This window comes from Oncorhynchus mykiss, chromosome 6, assembly GCF_013265735.2.
Source record: "Oncorhynchus mykiss isolate Arlee chromosome 6, USDA_OmykA_1.1, whole genome shotgun sequence".
Taxonomy (NCBI): Eukaryota; Metazoa; Chordata; class Actinopteri; order Salmoniformes; family Salmonidae; genus Oncorhynchus; species Oncorhynchus mykiss.
This window is the reverse complement of record NC_048570.1, coordinates 57,171,561-57,193,525: the sequence shown is the minus strand read 5'-3', so window position 1 is coordinate 57,193,525 and position 21,965 is coordinate 57,171,561. Positions and strand designations below refer to the sequence as shown.

At 44.7% G+C, this 21,965-nt stretch overlaps 1 protein-coding gene across 4 annotated transcripts in view; it reads right to left on the bottom strand.

Moving 5' to 3' along the window:
- Window positions 1-21,965, bottom strand: part of LOC110526195 (activating molecule in BECN1-regulated autophagy protein 1) — a 107,343-nt gene that overhangs the window by 2,564 nt on the left and 82,814 nt on the right. For 3 of the 4 annotated variants that reach the window (XM_036980546.1, XM_021606948.2, XM_021606946.2), the window contains exons 16-18: window positions 13,302-13,412; window positions 12,787-12,983; window positions 1,560-1,694 (exon numbers count right to left, since the gene is read on the bottom strand). In XM_036980546.1, coding sequence (XP_036836441.1) covers window positions 1,560-1,694; window positions 12,787-12,983; window positions 13,302-13,412 — 443 coding nt within the window. Of the gene's footprint in view, window positions 1-1,559; window positions 1,695-12,418; window positions 12,984-13,301; window positions 13,413-21,965 lie in introns of those variants that run through there. The other variant, XM_036980547.1, reaches the window with a different exon arrangement.

The window sequence follows — 21,965 nt, the reverse complement described above, 5'->3', positions numbered from 1 at the left end:
GTTCAACTTATCCCAATCACCTACTGAAAGGAAATCAAATACTATTTCACGAGCCTAAAAAAATATATTAAGCAACATCTCGGAGGAAGTGCAGCCAAATATACCTTTGAAACTAGACAGCTGTGTACTGTAACATCAGTGAAGTATGAACATGGGGCAACTCAGTGTTACATCTACCTGTCAAGTACACTTGCTTATTTGGCTTTGCCACAACATGATTGGCTGTTTATACCCATACATAGATTTTTTATATTCCTCTAACAGGCAAAATAAGATGTATATGAAGGTTACTGAGGGAACGTCAACAGCCTAAATGTTTTGCAATCGCACTTAATGTGATGCGGAGAATGAAAATGAGAGAGTCAGGAGGCGGTCCTCTAGCGATGCATGGAGAAGCCAGACTGACAGATCAGAGTGCTGTGTGTTATCCGTCAGTCACGAACTCTCCTGGGACTCCGCAAAGAAATTCATAATGTCATTTGTGTTAAAAACAAAGCCACAGAGGGGGGAAAAAAACAAGGGCAGTACTGTAAAGGTGGAAACACGGCAACTTAAGCATCTAAAACTTCGGGCATTCGGGATATGAACATAGTACTTTAAAAAAACAAAAACATTATTGTACTTATGGCTGTCCCTTCTGCTGAAAACAGGAGGTAACTGCATCTGTTTGTCAGGCACTTAAATAGTTGGAGAACGAAATGTGTCAATTTGGAGGAGTAAAAACAGGCTGTATGTATGTTGTTCTTCATTTGAATTTCGGCTCCAAGCAACCATAAAAGTTTATGAACAACGGTATTATACCGTTAATCAGCAGAATACCACTGGGTGTGCCAGCAGGACAGTGGCCCTGGCAGTTATATTATTCTTATGGATGAGGCTACTACTGTACATTGGAAAAACATTCAAAAAGAGCTACTGCTTACTATGTACAATATCATAATCACCACCTTTATTTTTCACACCATGTTTGCTGGCAACAGTCACATCCACTCCACAGTTTATGGCTACTGTATTCAATACACAAATTACGATAACTTGTGGTCTATAGACCACAAATTGTCATACACGTGTGTGCGCACGTCGACCACAAGGCTGTAATAATCCCAGCCATAATAATGCTCTGCTGCCCCTACAAGGGAGAGGCCATTAATGAAGGGGGGAATATGAGGAAGGCGCCCCCCCCCCCCCCCCATTTCCTCCAACCCAGAGATAAGGAGACAGTGACTACTGATCATCTCCTCAGACGAGGACCAAACTCATTTATCACAGTCAACCACTCCCGTGGACTGAATGGTCTTGCTAATGATGGTGGTGGTGGAATGGTGTTGTGATCATAGATATAGAACTGAGAAGAACTCATGATGCGGGTTTTCTTTGGCTTACCTGGAGCTACATTATGTCTCCTATTTGTCAGCTATTTTGCTCTCAGGCAAAGGTTGTCTTGACTTTTAACACTATTTTGTGGCATATAAATGATCCCACAAAAATGCCAGTCAAATTGAGATGAGTCTATTTCCACTGAGAATCAGGTGTGGAGGAGGACGACCGGATGAGTTTACCTGGGTTAGCCAAGGTGGTGCTGGCCTCTGTGAAGGCCTCGGCTGACTCGCCATCATCCTGCAGTGTGTGCGGGGGCGTCTCAGGCACCATATCTGTGCTGCTGCCTGGATGAAGGTCCCTTATGTGTCCACCGACTTGGAGAGGAAGAAAATAAAACACAGCACGTGTTGAGACCTTGTTCGCCGGGAGAGAAGATGCATCTATTTCAATTTTATATACACTTCTCAAAAAAATAAAGGGAACACTTAAACAACACAATGTAACTCCAAGTCAATCAGACTTCTGTGAAATCAAACTGTCCACTTAGGAAGCAACACTGATTGACAATACATTTCACATGCTGTTGTGCAAATGGAATAGACAACAGGTGGAAATTATAGGCAATTAGCAAGACACCCCCAATAAAGGAGTGGTTCTGCAGGTGGTGACCACAGACCACTTTTCAGTTCCTATGCTTCCTGGCTGATGTTTTGGTTACTTTTAAATGCTGGCGGTGCTTTCACTCTAGTGGTAGCATGAGACGGAGTCTACAACCCACACAAGTGGCTCAGGAAGTGCAGCTCATCCAGGATGGCACATCAATGCGAGCTGTGGCAAGAAGGTTTGCTGTGTCTGTCAGCGTGTGTCCAGAGCATGGAGGCGCTACCAGGGTACAGGCCAGTATATCAGGAGACGTGGAGGAGGCCGTAGGAGGGCAACAACCCAGCAGCAGGAACGCTACTTCCGCCTTTGTGCAAGGAGGAGCAGGAGGAGCACTGCCACAGCCCTGCAAAATGACCTCCAGCAGGCCACAATGTGCATGTGTCTGCTCAAACAGTCAGAAACAGACTCTATGAGCGTGGTATGAGGGCCCGACGTCCACAGGTGGGGGTTGTGCTTACAGCCCCTGGCACCCAGCCACTGGCACCCGGTGCTCTTCACAGATGAAAGCAGGTTCACACTGAGCACGTGACAGACGTGACAGAGTCTGGAGACGCCGTGGAGAACGTTCTGTTGCCTGCAACATCCTCCAGCATGACCGGATTGGCGGTGGGTCAGTCATGGTGTGGGGTGACATTTCTTTGGGGGGCCGCACAGCCCGCCATGTGCTCGTCAGAGGTAGCCTGACTGCCATTAAATCAAATCAAATCAAATTTTATTTGTCACATACACATGGTTAGCAGATGTTAATGCGAGTGTAGCGAAATGCTTGTGCTTCTAGTTCCGACAATGCAGTAATAACAAGTAATCTAACTAACAATTCCAAAACTACTGTCTTGTACACAGTGTAAGGGGATAAAGAATATGTACATAAGGATATATGAATGAGTGATGGTACAGAGCAGCATAGGCAAGATACAGTAGATGGTATCGGGTACAGTATGTACAAATGAGATGAGTATGTAAACAAAGTGGCATAGTATAGTATAAAGTGGCTAGTGATACATGTATTACATAAGGATACCGTCGATGATATAGAGTACAGTATATACGTATGCATATGAGATGAATAATGTAGGGTAAGTAACATTTATATAAGGTAGCATTGTTTAAAGTGGCTAGTGATATATTTACATCATTTCCCATCAATTCCCATTATTAAAGTGGCTGGAGTTGAGTCAGTGTCAGTGTGTTGGCAGCAGCCACTCAGTGTTAGTGGTGGCTGTTTAACAGTCTGATGGCCTTGAGATAGAAGCTGTTTTTCAGTCTCTCGGTCCCAGCTTTGATGCACCTGTACTGACCTCGCCTTCTGGATGATAGCGGGGTGAACAGGCAGTGGCTCGGGTGGTTGATGTCCTTGATGATCTTTATGGCCTTCCTGTGACATCGGGTGGTGTAGGTGTCCTGGAGGGCAGGTAGTTTGCCCCCGGTGATGCGTTGTGCAGACCTCACTACCCTCTGGAGAGCCTTACGGTTGAGGGTGGTGCAGTTGCCATACCAGGCGGTGATACAGCCCGCCAGGATGCTCTCGATTGTGCATCTGTAGAAGTTTGTGAGTGCTTTTGTTGACAAGCCGAATTCCTTCAGCCTCCTGAGGTTGAAGAGGCGCTGCTGCGCCTTCTTCACGATGCTGTCTGTGTGAGTGGACCAATTCAGTTTGTCTGTGATGTGTATGCCGAGGAACTTAAAACTTGCTACCCTCTCCACTACTGTTCCATCGATGTGGATAGGGGGGTGTTCCCTCTGCTGTTTCCTGAAGTCCACAATCATCTCCTTAGTTTTGTTGACGTTGAGTGTGAGGTTGTTTTCCTGACACCACACTCCGAGGGCCCTCACCTCCTCCCTGTAGGCCGTCTCATCGTTGTTGGTAATCAAGCCTACCACTGTTGTGTCGTCCGCAAACTTGATGATTGAGTTGGAGGCGTGCGTGGCCACGCAGTCGTGGGTGAACAGGGAGTACAGGAGAGGGCTCAGAACGCAACCTTGTGGGGCCCCAGTGTTGAGGATCAGCGGGGAGGAGATGTTGTTGCCTACCCTCACCACCTGGGGGCGGCCCGTCAGGAAGTCCAGTACCCAGTTGCACAGGGCGGGGTCGAGACCCAGGGTCTCGAGCTTGATGACGAGCTTGGAGGGTACTATGGTGTTGAATGCCGAGCTGTAGTCGATGAACAGCATTCTCACATAGGTATTCCTCTTGTCCAGATGGGTTAGGGCAGTGTGCAGTGTGGTTGAGATTGCATCGTCTGTGGACCTATTTGGGCGGTAAGCAAATTGGAGTGGGTCTAGGGTGTCAGGTAGGGTGGAGGTGATATGGTCCTTGACTAGTCTCTCAAAGCACTTCATGATGACGGATGTGAGTGCTACGGGGCGGTAGTCATTTAGCTCAGTTACCTTAGCTTTCTTGGGAACAGGAACAATGGTGGCCCTCTTGAAGCATGTGGGAACAGCAGACTGGTATAGGGATTGATTGAATATGTCCGTAAACACACCGGCCAGCTGGTCTGCGCATGCTCTGAGGGCGCGGCTGGGGATGCCATCTGGGCCTGCAGCCCAGATGGGTACCGAGATGAGATCCTCAGACCCCTTGTGAGACCATATGCTGGTGCGGTTGGCCCTGGGTTCCTCCTAATGCAAGACAATGCTAGACCTCATGTGGCTGGAGTGTGTCAGCAGTTCCTGCAAGAGGAAGGCATTGATGCTATGGACTGGCCCGCCCGTTCCCCAGACCTGAATCCAATTGAGCACATCTGGGACATCATGTCTCGCACCATCCACCACGCCACGTTGCACCACAGACTGTCCAGGAGTTGGTGGATGCTTTAGTCCAGGTCTGGGAGGAGATCCCTCAGGAGACCATCCGCCACCTCATCAGGAGCATGCCCAGGCATTGTAGGGAGGTCATACAGGCACGTGGAGGCCACACACACTACTGAGACTCATTTTGGCTTGTTGTAAGGACATTACATCAAAGTTGGATGAGCCTGTAGTGTGGTTTTCCACTTTAATTTTGAGTGTGACTCCAAATCCAGACCTCCATGGGTTGATAAATTTGATTTTCATTTTTGTGTGATTTTGTTGTCAGCACATTCAACTATGTAAAGAAAAAAGTATTTAATAAGAATATTTCATTCATTCAGATCTAGGATGTGTTATTTTAGTGTTCCCTTTATTTTTTTGAGCAGTGTACTTCAGAAAACATGCGTGACTTGGTGACACCAACAGAATCTTATGTTCATTATGTAAGAGTAAAACTACATCCAGTCAGATTACAACTGTTGACCCAGGTAAACACTCAAACTCATTAAAATCCTCCAAATACAAGCTCATTGTGAATTAAGGGAATTCTTCAAGGTGATCTGTACCAAAAAAAACATACCTCAAAGAGATACTGGAGATCGGTACTGAGTGTAGTACTCTGTACAATGATATATTTGTAGAAATATAGATTTACTCTGAGTAAATAGAATTTAGGAGAAACCTGTTCTATGTTGAACCATATCCCTCAAACATGCTTCCTAAAGAAATGCTTAGCCTCAGTGAGGGGGAGAGGAATCGGATTAGTGCAGTATTTTGTTGCTCCATCTGCGAGGTGGAGAGATGAAAGCCTGCATTGGGTGGCTGCCCGTCTCCCGGTGAGGAGAGTGGGCGAGGAGTGTGTAAAATAAAATGCTACAACGTCCATCACATGTAAAATTGGACTAGTAAAATGTATTCTCACACCACCAAAATAATGGATATCTGATTGTGACATCAAAAGGTGAATATTGGCATGACTATTTTCACCTCTAGATCCAATCAAACCAGAGACTGACAAGGCTAGGGGATTATACTGAAACTCGTATGGCATCAGGGAATTGGATATAAGACCTGTCAGTGGGTGGCATTCTATCTGACTGTTTGACACCACAAGGCCAGAGGCTGTGAGAGTAGCACTCTCTGTGTCAGTCACCTGTCCACCTGCACACTGAACTGCAGAACCTTTTTAGAGTGGAGGTTTTCCCACATATATCTCCACCCATATATCTTAATGACGCTTCCTCTTAATAAGTAGATGACAGACAAGCCTTGGTTGGTTAACCACAAAGAAATAAACCATGTACATTACAAAAACTGTACGGGGAAGTTTCAGATCTAAGATGATTCTCATTCAAACCATAAAAATGTAAAATTCCTAACCCCACACATGTATAACCTGTGTAATTATTACAAGCTTTTCTATAAACAAAGTTTCCAGTCATTAAACTGGAGGGGTTTCTTGAGGACCCTGATAGTAAATGCTAAGTCCTGGGCGTCCTCTATTGCTACTGTTGATTAGTCAAATATCTAGTCTATTCTCCATATCCCCATCGAACAGCGGGAGGCTCCATTTAAATCATCTTTACGTGGAGTAAGAGAGCGTCTCCTTTATTGCTCTGCCCTGTGTCATCTCCCAAGCGTGGCCCATAAATACCGAAGGTGTTGAGGGAAAGTCGCCTCCGCAACGACACGGCCTCTATAGGTACATCAGGAGGACAAGCGCTGAGCATTTCCTATAGTGTCTCTGGCTCTCCTCTCTCTCTCCCCGGGGGATCAATTATAACTTGGCCTAATAACGCAACTCAGGTGCTTTAGCTTTATCACTGTCCTGCCAGATTGAGGGCGGCTGATTTACATGACCCCAGCGGGACATTAGGGCTCTCCGAGGTGTGTCGCTGCCTTAATGAAAGCATGTGGGAAGTGTCACCTTGTATTTAACACTCTCCTCTACACAAAACGTAGGGTGTCTGGCTGGCTGGAGGGGACTCAACTTAAACAGAAGATTGGCTAAAGTCACTTTGCCAGGTGGGTGGGTGTAACAGAGGTGCTGGTTGGATTCTTTTTTGGGGATCCTTCAATACAGCGGGCTTTCGGGAATACGCTAAATCAGAATTACTTAACTAAAATGACACATTAGGCCTTACACAAAAGTGAAAGTAAGACACTAGGCAAGAGTCATGCCGAGTGTTCTTTGAGCCAGGTGTTATTTGAAGTACAAAGGCTCGACTGCCAAGGCATAAATACTGTAGGTGTGTAGTGACTCTATAATCATAACATGCGATCATCTTCTCACAACAGTGCTGCTAATCCATTTCAAATGAACACGTCGAGCAATGCTTGAATACAACTTGCTGAACAAGAGTTGGGCCTGAGGAGTGTGCCGTTACGAATTAAATGCGATGTGCGGAGGCGCGTCCCCAATGCCTGCTCTCTCTCTCCCAACGGCAACACTCCATCAGCCATGCGCTGGAGAGGGCGGCTGAAGAGTCACTTAAGGCATCACAGCCATGGAGATGCCGATTAGTCAAACCAGCCAGCCCACAGTATGAGGATGGATGATTCAGATCCGAATGATACGTAAATATAAACTTCCCTTTGCACCAGGCTCATTGTATAACAGCGCAAATGCAATTGCAAAGTTGTCCATTTGTTGGGGACTATTTATGATGTAATGATTTTGACCTAGTTATTTTCCACCCACAGCAATATTATTATGATGAATAAATTCAGGTTTTAATCATTAAAAGCCTTTTCTATGTGATGAGTAATATTAGGCATCCTGATAGTGGTGTTTTGTACCGCCATCATTTTAGGGGAAAATAGGCAAATACACAACTTGCATACAATACGTCCATCTACCATTCTGAAAACTGCTTGGATAATAAACTCAGCAAAAAAGAAACGTCCCTTTTTCAGGACCCTGTCTTTCAAAGATAATTCAGAAAAATCCAAATAACTTCACAGATTTTCATTGTAAAGGGTTTAACAACTGTTTCATATGCTTGTTCAATGAACCATAAACAATTAATGAACATGCACCTGTGGAACGGTTGTTAAAACACTAACAGCTTACAGACGGTAGGCAATTAAGGTCACAGTTATGAAAACTTAGGACACTAAAGAGGCCTTTCTACTGACTCTGAAAAACACCAAAATAAAGATGCCCAGGGTCCCTGATCATCTACGTGAACGTGCCTTAAGCATGCTGCAAGGAGGCATGAGGACTGCAGATGTCTGTACTGTGAGACGCCTAAGACAGTGCTACAGGGAGACAGGACGGACAGATGATCGTCCTCGTAGTGGCAGACCACGTGTAACAACTGCTGCACAGGATCAGTACAGCCGAACATCACAGGTACAGGATGGCAACAACAACTGACCGAGTTACACCAGGAACGAACAGTCCTTCCATCAGTGCTCAGACTGTCCGCGAGAGGCTGGACTGAGGGCTTGTAGGTCTGTTGTAAGGCAGGTCCTCACCAGACATCAACGCCAACAACATCGCCTATGGGCACAAAAACCAAACGCCGCTGGACCAGACAGGACTGGCAAAAAGTACTCTTCACTGACGAGTCGCGGTTCTGTCTCACCAGGGGTGATTGTCGGATTCGAATGTATCATTGATGGAATGAGCGTTACACCCAGGCCTGTACTCTGGAGCGGGATCGATTTGGAGGCGGAGGGTCAGTCATGGTCTGGGGCAGTGTGTCAAAGCAATCATCGGAGTGAGCTTGTTGTCATTGCAGGCAATCTCTGTGCGTTACAGGGAAGACATCCTCCTCCCTCATGTGGTACCCTTCCTGCAGGCTCATCCTGACATGAAAATGCCACCAGCCATACTGCTCGTTCTGTGCGTGATTTCCTGCAAGACAGGAATGTCAGTGTTCTGCCATGGCCAGCGAAGAGCCCGGATCTCAATCCCATTGAGCACGTCTGGGACCTGTTGGATCGGAGGGTGAGGGCTAGGGCCATTCCCCCCAGAAATGTATAGGAACTTGCAGGTGCCTTGGTGGAAGAGTGGGGTAACATCTCACAGCAAGAAATTGCAAATCTGGTGCGGTCCATGAGGAGATGCACTGCTGTACTTAATGCAGCTGGTGGCCACACCAGATACTGACTGTTACTTTTTATTTTGCCCCCCCCCCCCCCCCCCTTTGTTCAGGGACACATGATTAAATTTCTGTTAGTCACATGTCTGTGGAACTTATTTCAGTTTATGTCTCAGTTGTTGAATCTTATGTTCATACAAATATTTACACATGTTACATTTGCTGAAAATAAAACAGTTGACAGTGAGCGGACGTTTCTTTTTTTGCTGAATTTATATATCAGATAATATTAGATATTATGAAACCTAACTTCAGGTTTGAGTAAGGAAGTAGATCTCTTAGTGTTTCACCTTCTTCAGTGTTTCTTATATATATATATATTTGGGCTTCCGAGTGGCGCAGCGGTCTAAGGCACTGCATGCAACTCAGTGCAAGAGGTCAGTCCCTGGTTCGAATCCAGGCTGTATCACATCCGGCCGTGATTGGGAGTCCAATAGGGCGGCACACAATTGGCCCACCGTCGTCAAGGTTTGGCTGGGGGTAGGCCGTCATTGTAAATAAGAATTCTTAACTGACATGCCTAGTTAAACAAAAGGTTAAATAAAGGTAAAAAAATATTAAAGTCTTCAAGAAATAGGCACATTTTCACTGGAGAAATGTGGAGTCTGAGCAGTCAACTTTTGAAGGGCGGCGGGTTGGAGTCAAAGCAATCAACCTTTATTACCATCTAACTCCTGGACACCTGTCAGAGAATCCTCTCATAGCTCAACCTGTATGACGAGGACCATGGCAGAATGAACACACACACACACGGTCAGTGAGGTCAAGTGAGGTACAGTTAGTACACTCCTACATACAGCACAGTGTCTCTCTATCCCCTTGCTATGCTATATAATCATTATACCAGCCATTGGTACATTAACAACAACAATAGGGGAGTAGAAACAGAGATAAATGGTAAGTGCTGGATCCGATTGGATGAAAGGTGAAAGGGCCTTGATTGCAAAGGCTGGGCATGAGAGCCCGTTTTCGATTTCTCGCCAGGTGTTTATTGTTTCAATCATTCATTTGTAATTAGTATAATGGAGTTGTGCTAATGCTCTCGCAACATAATGTATTGTGTACAACATTCCAGCTGAGCCAAAATGGACTCTGGTGCTCTGTTTGTGGATATTGACTTTATGAAATTGAGTCTAAACCCCTTTAGATAGAACCTTATAAAGCCCAGAGACACAAAAGTGTACTATGCAGGTCTTATTTTCTCTGATAGCACTCACGTTCCCAGATGTGCCACTGGGAAACATGAAGATACAGTAATGAAAATTATATTTCAGTGCCCCAAGAGACGGGTTTTGGACGAGACCCAATATCACAACATCTATTTCTGTGATCTGTTACTAAGACAGTTAATGCAGAGATGGGGGGTAATTGGTATTGCTATATTACCACTGGGACAACAGACAAGTAATGATCCACTTCACCTGACTTAGGAACCAAGGGCAATTAAGAGGTTGGTGTCTTAAAAAGGGCAATTTCACCTCTTTTTTTTTCTTTACTTCACATTGATTATCTCCACCACCACCCCATCATGTGTGAAAATGCAGCGTTTCTGTTTTGTAGTAAAGAGAGGAAGTATACGTATTTCCAATGACATCATTGATGTGCATCATGTGAATTTAACCAATTATGAGAAGGCGTTGCCTACTAATTGGGCGATGATGTCATTGGAAACACACCATCTTCCTCTATCTTTTTTGACCCCAAAATATAGAAACGCCACTTTCACATACAGTGTGTTGATGTTGGGGTGGTGCTGGAGATTATGAATATGAAGTTGAAAAATTGTGAAATGTACCTCTAACTAAATGTACCTCTAACTAGCTCTGTATGGAATGAGGTCAAGGAGGTTGTTCACTGATTGCAATTAGTCTTAAATGCCAAATGAAAAGGATTCCATAAAAAGTTAATTAAATTATGACGCTACTAATTTGCCAGGTTGTATTTCCTGACAGCAACAAGGAACAAATTCCCCATTAATGAAAAAAAAACAGCCATTGTAGAAGTACTGTTGTGTTGTGCAGTAAAATGGAATCCGATTTCCACGGTTCACTCGCTCAATTAATGAAAGTATCATCCTGAAAATTTGTCAATTACTCATTTGTGAAAGTCCTTACAATATACCTGAGGGGAGCCTTGGGCTCTCTGCATATTGTGTTTAGAATATTAAATAGTTCTGGGATTAATTTGATGGCGATTTAACCAGACTTACCCGTTAAGACATTACATAGTTGAACAGCTCAGTATTATGAAAACGATGTACACTGCCTTCGGAAAGTATTCAGACCCCTTGACTTTTTCCACATTTTATTAGGTTACAGCCTTATTCTAAACATTTTCCTCAATCCACCCACCCACAATACCCCATAATGACAAAGCAAAAAGAGGTTTTTAGATTTTTTTGCTAATTCATTTAAAATAAAAAACTGAAATATCACATTTACATAAGTATTCAGACACATTATTCAGTACTTTGTTAAAGCACCTTTGGCAGCGATTACAGCCTCGAGACCTCTTGGTTATGACGCTACAAGCTTGGCACACCACATCTTCTCTGCAGATCCTCTCAAGCTCTGTCAGGTTGGATGGGGAGCGTCGCTGCACAGCTATTTCCAGAGATGTCTGATGGGGATCAAGTTTGGGCTCTGGCTGGGCCACTCAAGAACATTCAGAGACTTGTCACGAAGCCACTCCTGCGTTGTCTTGGCTGTGCGCTTAGGGTCGTAGACCTGTAGGAAGTTGAACCTTCACCCGAGTCTGAGGTCCTGTGCACTCTGGAGCAAGTTTTCATCATGGATCTCTCTGTACTTTGCTCCGTTCATCTTTGCCTCAAATCTGACTAGTCTCCCAGTCCCTGCCGCTGAAACACATCCCCACAGCATGACGCTTGCCACCACCATACTTCACAGTAGAGATGGTGCCAGGATTCCTCCAGACGTGATGCTTGGCATTCAGGCCAAAGAGTTCAATCTTGGTTTCATTAGACCAGAGAATGTTGTTTCTCATGGTCTGAGAGTCTTTAGGTGCCTTTTGGCAAACTCCAAGCGGGCTGTCATGTGCCTTTTACTGAGGGGTGGCTTCCGTCTGGCCACTCTACCATAAAGGCCTGATTGGTGGAGTGCTGCAGAGATGGTTGTCCTTCTGGAAGGTTCTCCCATCTCCAAAGAAGAACTCTAGAGCGCTGTCTGAGTGACCATCGGGTTCTTGGTCACCTCCCTGACCAAGGCCCTACTCCCCCAATTGCTCAGTTTGGCCAGGTGACCAGCTCTTTTGAAGAGTCTTGGTGGTTCCAAACTTCTTCCATTTAAGAATGATGGAGGCCACTGTGTTTTTAGGGACCTTCAACGCTGCATACATTTTTTTGGTACCCTTCCCCAGATCTATGCCTAGATACAATCCTGTCTCGGAGCTCTACTCCTTCAACCTCTTGGTTTGGTTTTTGCTCTGACATGCACTGCCAACCATTCGACCTGATATAGACAGGTGTGGACCTTTCTAAATCATGTCCAATCAATTGAATTTACCACAGGTGGACTCCAAGTTGTAGAAACATCTCAAGGATGATCAATGGAAAAAGGGTGCACCTGAGCTCAATTTCACATCTCATAGCAAAGAGTCTGAATACTTACGTAAATAAAGTATTTCTGTTTTTTCTATTTGTATAAATTAGCAAAACATTTGAAAAGCCTGTTTTGACTTCTTCATTATGGAGTAATAATGTGTGTAGATTGCTAAGGATTTTTATTTATTTAATCCATTTTAGAGTAAGTCTGTAAAGTAACAAAATGTGTATAAAGTCAAAGGGTCTGAATACTTTCCAAAGGTATTGTAGATCTAGTAGAGAGGGTAAATACTGGAGGGATTGGGGGGAGAGCGAGATGGGTATAGATATAGGTAGATGTACTGTTTGTTGCTTGGGAGGCCCGGGAGGTACTGGGAACCTGTGGCTCTTGATCAGTCTGTGTTTCGGCATTCTGAAGACGTAGGACGGGTGTCTGTGTGCCTTGTGAGGTCACAACGGGGGTAGGATGACGGGGCTGGAGACCGATGGCGTTCATAAGTCTCATGTCCCTTTCAGACCTCAAGGGGGCCCTGCTGCTCCTGCAAAACACAGCCACGTGGCACATGTTGATAAAGGCCACATGGATGTAAGTGTGTGTGTATGAGACTAGCGTTGTCATTGCATTTTGTTGAAAATAAAGGTATTGTTGTGAGCAAAAGGGGAGAGTCCAATGTCAACACACAGAACTAGCGTGTAAACACAGTTCAGAGAATGCCTGCTAGACAGAAGACTTTCATATCGCCATTGAAGAAAAAAATTAAATCTACTTGCACATCCCCCTTCTCTGAAAGCCACATATGCCTAACTAGTGTTCTCACACACACCATCCTCAAAGGCCTGCCCCAGCCAATTCTCACCCTGGTCGCTCTCCATCGCGGCTCCCACCGGTACCACTGCCTCGATTGTTGTTGACAGCAAATATGGGCTCACTGTGCTCAGCGGGGCCGTCTCCGTCTGACTGGGCATCTCTAGAGGGGAGAGATGAAGTAGAGAGAGAGGGAGAGAAAGAAACAAAGAGAAGGAAAGAGAGAGGGACCTTGTACAATGAGTCATTACTGTCATGTTGTTGCTCATGTTTCAATGTTAAATCAGAGAACTAAAAACGTTAAGTTATAATGTTCCACTCGTCATGTCAGACCTATACAGCAGGATATGCTAAAGCTTTCAAACCAAGTATTTCAGTATTTCAAACCAATCAAAAAAGGATGTACAGTACAAGCAGATTCCTCACAATGGTCCCCAGCATTAAGATGACAAATCTGTAGTCCCTCATGTTGACTGAGGGAGGTTGTCAGACCTGGATGCATCCACAATTATGATTTAATCTGATAAAAAAAAATCAATTCAGGGCATGCACTCCGGCTATCTTCGGGGTAGAGTATAAATACAATTGAAATAATTGCAGTGGAACAGTTGAGATCGTTTTCATAATACTGCTCTGGTCTGAGAATCTTACCAATAAGTGTCTGTTCAATTGGTGTTGAACCATAAAATAACCTGAAGACCTTCAAATTCATCTCGAAAACATTCCTGTCCAGCAGGATTGGATTAAATCTTATGAAGCAGAGACAGAATGGCACTGGAGTTCCATGGTTGCCATGGCACCTAGAGGTAGCCTTGGTATGTTAATCCTGCAAAATGAACCATCATTATTTGTTAAGTGTTTAAGCGCATTGTTTTTAACAAATCAAATCAAAATGTTATTAGACACATGCGCCGAATAAAACAGGTGTAGACCTTAGTGACATGCTTACTTACGAGCGCCTAACCAACAATGAGGTTTCAAAAAAATATGGATAAGAATAAGAGATAAAAGTAACAAGTAATTAAAGAGAAGCATTTCGTTTTTTTTGATAGCTTATCAAGTATAGAACATAAGAACCTCGTTATTTTTTTTTTATCATCAACGTTAAATTAGTTAACATATTTGGCTAGAACCTGCATAGGTTTGGATTCAAATACCAGCCTAACTAGATCTTTCTAGATCCTCATCTTCTCGACCGAAGGCTGGATGAAAAGATTCTGAAATGGCAGCAACCTTCATTTACTATACAGAAGAAATCCTCAGAAGAACAGCCTCTTTCAATACGGGCTCCTACGGACAACATGGTGAGGACGACGAGGCGGTGGGAGACTAATTAACAAACTAAAGTCTATTGTATGCATTCACAATGAGAGTATCGGAGTTAGGTGATAAAGGGCCATTTCTGCAGGCTGACCCTCAGGCAAACTACATCACCCACTCCCAAAGCCAATACAGTCCATACATACAGAGGGCAGAGGACCAACCAAAATGCAATGAAAGTGTTTCCACCAATGTTTTCAGACGTCATGCACTCTACAATCTTCAATCCTTAACAAGTCGCCTCTTTTGTGTGACGATCTCGGACAATGATTTTGACATAATCTGCATCACTGAAAAATGGCACAAAGAGGGGGGGACTTTCACTATGTAAATGCTTCAGCGCCGCCTGGATATAAATACATTGAAAAGGCACACAGCCACGGCCGTGGTGGAGACCGTACTGTTTTATAAAGAGTGCTTTATTTAAAACCCACAGACTGTTGCTGATTTTCAGTCTGAGTGCCTTGCTTTTAAATGTAAACAACCAAATCCTCTCACTTGTTATCCTTGTTTACAGCCCCCAATCCCCTCCAGACAAGCACAGTTTTTTTTTTAAATTCCTGAGTTCTGTGAACTATTAACCTCTGTATGCTCCACCCTCTCCAACACTATCATTTTGGGTGACTTTAAAATCCATGTTGACTCACCCAAGTGCTCTATGGCGGCTGACTTCCTCAACTTGCAGTCTAAATCATGTGCAACATGTAAATGTTCCCCACCCACAACCGTCAACACACAATACATTATCACTGGAGATGTCCCTGCCTCTGACTTGGGATGTCCTCGAACTTGGTATATCTGACCACAAGTCTGTGACACGGTCTGAATGCTCCCACTCTCTCCAGTGCCCAATGGGGGCCATTCAATTCTGCAATTTAAGGAAACTTAACACATCCAGCCCACTTTTGAGTCTGATGCAAGTTCGCGACCCTCGACGACATGGTCAACCTGTACAACAGCACTCTGAGTAATACCTTGAACATCATTGCTCCCGTAACTTTCCAACACTCTTCACCCTGGTTCACTGATGAACTGCGCAGAACGAAGCCTCATGACCTTAAGCTTGAGAAACGTTGGGAGGAAGGACGGCTTCACGACCCATCTACTGGCCTACAAAGACCACCAAAGCAAGCTATTTTGCTGCCCTAAAAGCAGCACGATCAGCCTTCTACGCCACCATGATTGACAACAACCTGTCAACCATGAACGACCCCTCCTGTCTCAGCCTCCAGTATTTATGCTGCAGTAGTTTATGTGTCGGGGGGCTGGGGTCAGTTTGTTATATCTGGAGTACTTCTCCTGTCCTATTCGGTGTCCTGTGTGAATTTAAGTGTGCTCTCTCTAATTCTCTCTTTCGGAGGACCTGAGCCCTAGGACCATGCCTCAGGACTACCTGACATGATGACTCCTTGCTGTCCCCAGTCCACCTGGCCGTGCTGCTGCTCCAGTTTCAACTGTTCTGCCTTATTATTATTCGACCATGCTGGTCATTTATGAACATTTGAACATCTTGGCCACGTTCTGTTATAATCTCCACCCGGCACAGCCAGAAGAGGACTGGCCACCCCACATAGCCTGGTTCCTCTCTAGGTTTCTTCCTAGGTTTTGGCCTTTCTAGGGAGTTTTTCCTAGCCACCGTGCTTCTACACCTGCATTGCTTGCTGTTTGGGGTTTTAGGCTGGGTTTCTGTACAGCACTTTGAGATATCAGCTGATGTACGAAGGGCTATATAAATACATTTGATTTGATTTGAACAACGAGGCTAACCTCAGAATCCTGTTCTCAACCATCAACCACCTTAAAACGCATGCCCTCCTGCAGCCTTATCTGAACAGTGCAATCAGAATGTTTAATATGGGCCTTAAAAACACATTTCTACAGACTGTCTTTCTTATAGTCCTAACCTGGAAAGTCCTTTTAGCACCTAGCCTACTACTGCTATTTCCTGCCTTGATTCTAAATGTATATTTTTATTGTATTTTTAAAATTTATTATCTTTGCCTACGTAGATCTATGTGATAACACAGTAATGAAAAGCACTACATGTGTTATTACTACTATAAACTCGATTGAAAGACATTCTCCGGCTCTTTTGTTTAATTGCTATCCAGTAGTTCTGAAAGTAGCGCTCACGAGCCAAAAGTGGTTGCGAAAATGGCGGATATTGCACTCTCTTGCTTTGAATCTTGCTAGCTGACACTCAAATGGCGAGGGGCTGAAGCTCATTGGCTAGAACTTGAATTGCTAAGGGGCTGGCCCACGTAGGGGAAAATGTAGGGAAAAGGGCACAGCACAGTTTCCAGAAAAACAGTCGCTTTCAAACAAATTGGGATTGTGTGGCTAATTTAGGTAAAACAGTAGTTCTGCTCATAGGTTATGCATGTATGAACTACACATTGTCACATTCAGCCCTAAACAAGAGGTTTAAAAAAAGACTTAGTCGTCGCCAAAGTTGCAGAGCATGTCTTTAAGTCACACCCACATAGTAATGTGGCCTGAGTGTTGGGAGAATGCAAGCTGCTCCATAAACCAAGGCTACATCGAATAGCTAGAGATAGTCAAGCAGTTGGTTTCTGTGAAGACAGCACCATTCAAATGTGTCCATCAGCTACATCTTAGAAGGAAATGAGGAAAATAGTTTCCATGTTCCATTAATCCCCAGCATCAGTGGACAGGCAGCAGAGTCAGCGAATCAGCAGCCTGTGAGAGACACTGATAAATCATGTACACTTAACGACCCTTCCGCTACAACCGTTTATCAAAATAAGTGTGATACAGGGAAATGAGATACTTGATAAGAAACTGAGCAATGGCACTCTTTTTGGGGTAGTTACCATGGATTTAGGAAAACTGCTGGCAGGCATTAAACTGGGAAGATATTAATTTCAATAGCACAAAAGTGGATATCTTATAAGGACTGTTCTCACGCCGGTGGGTAGATAAACAGTATGTGTATATTTCCAAATAACATATTCTGGTGTGTAAGCCAGTGCAGTTGATGGACTGGTGTGCTGAAAGGAAAAATGGATGAGAGAGAGAGAAAGAGGGGATATTTTTTTTTCACTCACTCCCTCAGGCAAAAATAATATAATCTGAGAGACAAATTGAATGCATGACACTTAAATCGCTGGAACGGCGGACCCTGACATGCTACTGCTTTCAAATCCTGTCAGATTGTCTGCTTTACCTTGGCTCTTTACAGTAAGCACACCAGGCAGAAGAAGAGACCTGCTGAAATCCACAAAGGAGGAAGACAATCCATGTCTTCTCTCATTTGCATGAATCCGACACCGATGCTTCGTCAGCGTGGCTGATGGCAGGGAGTAAGTCTTGCAACCAGAGGGTTGCTGGCATCAATACTTCAGGTGCCACCTACCATTGATGTTCCCTTGAGCAAGGAACTTAAAAGCCCCTAAACTGCTAATCGGGCACTGCGGCTGCCCTCTGCTCCAGCCTCTCCAACCTAAAGTGTGTTTGTGTGTACGTGTAAATCCAGGGGGTGTTATAATTGAGCTCGGCAAATATCACCAGGAAGATTAAACAGACACATGCATAAGTTATGCATCTGTTATTTTGACTCAAACCTGTGTCTGAGACAGAAATTGGGTATGGGAACTGCTTGCTTATTCATCACTGTCTTGGATAATATGTAGCAGATGAAGTTCATTAGCAAGTACAGTACCACATCCAGCTGTAGTGAGTGCAGATTTGCTAGAAACTCCTTAACACACTTAGAACAACACTAAGAACTGGAATAGAGACAGTTTGGACAAAGATGTTTGGGACTAGAATGCGCCAGAGCTGAAGCATCAACTGTTTTGCCAAAGGTCTTAAAATGCCTCCATAAAAGGGATAATGAGAGCTCTTCCTCAGGGCTCCTTTACCCAGCAGTCTCTGGGTGACCGGCCAGTTCTCCTACAGCTGTTCCAAACTCCGGCGGGCACAGAACCACTCCACCTCATTACAGTTAGAGGCTTTTATGGGATATCAATGTGTGTGTGTGATGATGATGATGGATGATGATGATAGACATACAGTACTAGAGAGAGAGAAGGTGCTGGATATCATGAGAGTGCATCTGGTTTACAAGTCCCTACATTTTCTGCTTCAAATGTAAGAAATCCACTGTGTAAAGTGAGAAGCAGGAGCGGGATAATCAATTTGAGGATAGATTTCCTCAGGTACCTGTACATGTGAAACCCTGGTTCCAGTCAGATAACCAATCAAAGTCCGCAGTTAACCTGACATAGACCCTGTACTAACTAGCAAGGAATTGCTCGCTTTGAGGCATGTAACATTGAAACATGCATGAGAGCATCAACTGGTCCGGATGATTGTGTGTTCACGCTCACTGCAGCCGATGTAAGACCTTTAAACAGGTCAACATTCACAAGGCCGCTGGGGCAGACGGATTACCAGGACGTGTACTCCGAGCATGCACTGACCAACTGGCAAGTGTCTTCACTGACATTTTAAACCTCTCCCTGTCTGGGGCTGTAATACCAACATGTTTCAAGCAGACCACCATAGACCCTGTGCCCAATAACACTAAGGTAACCTGCCTAAATGACTACTGACCAGAAGCACTCACGTCTGTAGCCATGAAATGCTTTGAAAGGCCGGTCATGGCTCACATCACCACCATCATCATCCCTGGAAACCTTAGACCCATTCCAATTTTCATACCGCACCAACAGATCTACAGATGATGCAATCTCTATTGCACTCCACGCTGCCCTTTCCACCTGGACAAAAGGAACACCTATGTGAGAATGCTATTCATTGACTACAGCTCAGCATTCAACACCATAGTGCCCTCAAAGCTCATCACTAAGCTAAGGACCCTGGGACTCAAGACCTCCCTTTGCAACTGCATCCTAGACTTCCTGACGGGCTGCCACCAGGTGGTAAGGGTAGGTAACAACACATCCTCCACTCTGATCCTCAACACGGGGGCCCCTCAGGGCTGCGTGCTCAGTCCCGTCCTGTACTCCCTGTTCACTCATGACTGCACGGCCAGGCACAACTCAAACACATTCATTAAGTTTGCCAATGACACAACAGTGATCAACGACAATGATGAGACAGCCTATAGGGAGGAGGTCAGAGACCTGACCGTGTGGTGCAAGGACAACAACCTTTCAACGTGATCAAGACAAAGGAGATGATTGTGGATTACAGGAAAAGGAGGACCGAGCACGCCCCCACTCTCATTGACGGGGCTGTAGTGGAACAGGTTGAGAGCTTCAAGTTATTTGGTCTCCACATCACCAACAAACTAACATGATCCAAACACATCAAGACAGTCGAGAAGAGGGCACGACAAAACCCATTCCCCCTCAGGAGACTGAAAAGATTTGGCATGGGTCCTCAGATTCTCAAAAGGTTCTACGGCTGCACCATCAAGAGCATCTGACTGGTTGCATCACTGCCTGGTATGGCAACTGCTCGGACTCTGACCGCAAGGCACTACAGAGGGTAGTGCGTAAGGCCCAGTACATCACCGGGGCCAAGCTTCCTGCCATCCAGGACCTTTATACCAGGCGGTGTCAGAGTAAGGTCCTAAAAATTGTCAGAGACTCCAGCCATCCTAGTCATAGACTGTTCTCTCTGCTACTGCACAGCAAGCAGTACCGGAGCGTCAAGTCTAGGTCCAAGAGGCTTCTAAAACAGCTTCTACCCCCAAGCCATAAGACTCCTGAACAGCTAATCAAATGGCTGGGACGGCCAGGTCTTGGTAGATTTGCAGTGGTCTGATACTCCTTCCATTTCAATATTATCGCTTGCACAGTGCTCCTTGGGATGTTTAAAGCTTGGGAAATCTTTTTGTATCCAAATCCGGCTTTAAACTTCTTCACAACAGTATCTCGGACCTGCCTGGTGTGTTCCTTGTTCTTCATGATGCTCTCTGCGCTTTTAACGGACCTCTGAGACTATCACAGTGCAGGTGCATTTATACGGAGACTTGATTACACACAGGTGGATTGTATTTATCATCATTAGTCATTTAGGTCAACATTAGATCATTCAGAGATCCTCACTGAACTTCTGGAGAGAGTTTGCTGCACTGAAAGTAAAGGGGCTGAATAATTTTGCACGGCCAATTTTTCAGTTTTTGATTTGTTAAAAAAGTTTGAAATATCCAATAAATGTCGTTCCACTTCATGATTGTGTCCCACTTGTTGTTGATTCTTCACAAAAAAATACAGTTTTATATCTTTATGTTTGAAGCCTGAAATGTGGCAAACGGTCGCAAAGTTCAAGGGGGCCGAATACTTTCGCAAGGCACTGTACATAATTACCTCAACACCGGTGCCCCCCGCACATTGACCCATTGACTCTGAACCGGCACCCCCTGTATATAGCCCCACTATTGTTATTTACTGCTTGTAGTATCCTTAGAGGCTTCTTAGATTGATGACTAATGAGACGTAAGTACGGTTTAGTATTTAATTGTAACTTAGAATTACATTCTCTAATGCACCTGGCTTAAGCTACCTGAAGCTTTCTTAATCACAGTTATATAGGCAGACATCAGAAATAGCTATGGATAGCGGGAAGCAAACCCTGTCTCGAGTCAATACTGCCATCTATTGGTAAACATAAATATCCCAGGTTACTACATTCCCCCCCTTTAAAGCTAATAACCCAACTTAATTCCTTTCTGAGCTATTTTCTTATTTACACGTTTTCAAACATCTGATCTGAAAAAGTCTGGCGGACGTCTCTCTCTAATAGAGCATCTCAGAGGTGGCGTAGCTGGTGCCACCAGATCTTCACCCCTTGATGGTGAAACAAAGTCCTTTTGTGGAGACTTCACAGGAGGAGGTCGTCCCGGACTGCTGGTCTCAGGAAGTTAAGCATTGTTGGTCTCAGGTGGTTTGTCCAACTGCAACTCTGGGGAACGTTCCAATGTCCTGTCCTGTTCGTTTAAGAATTGATTCAGATCCCAGGATGGAACTGGAATTCGAGCTCGGATCTGATCCACGTGTCTCCTTAGTCTTTGTCTACTTCCGATGATCACAGTATAGGATACTGGTCCTGAGAAATCCTCAATGGTAGCTAGAATCCACAAGGAACATTTTTCCTAGGGAAGGTCCAGCGTAGTCCACATGTAGTCGTGTCAACGGTTTTCCCGTCCATTCCCATGGATGTAATGGCGCGGTGGGGTGCGGGATGACTTCCTGTTACTCTGACATTCTGGACACTGGCTAACCTCATTTTCCACATCGTGTTCCATCTTTGGCCACCAGACGTATGACCTCGCTAGGCCTTTCATTCTTGACATACCTGGATGTGACTGATGCAACAACTTCAGTAGCATACCCCACGCTTGTGGTGGGATAACTACTCTTGAACCCCACAGAACACATCCATCTAGAACACTCAATACCAA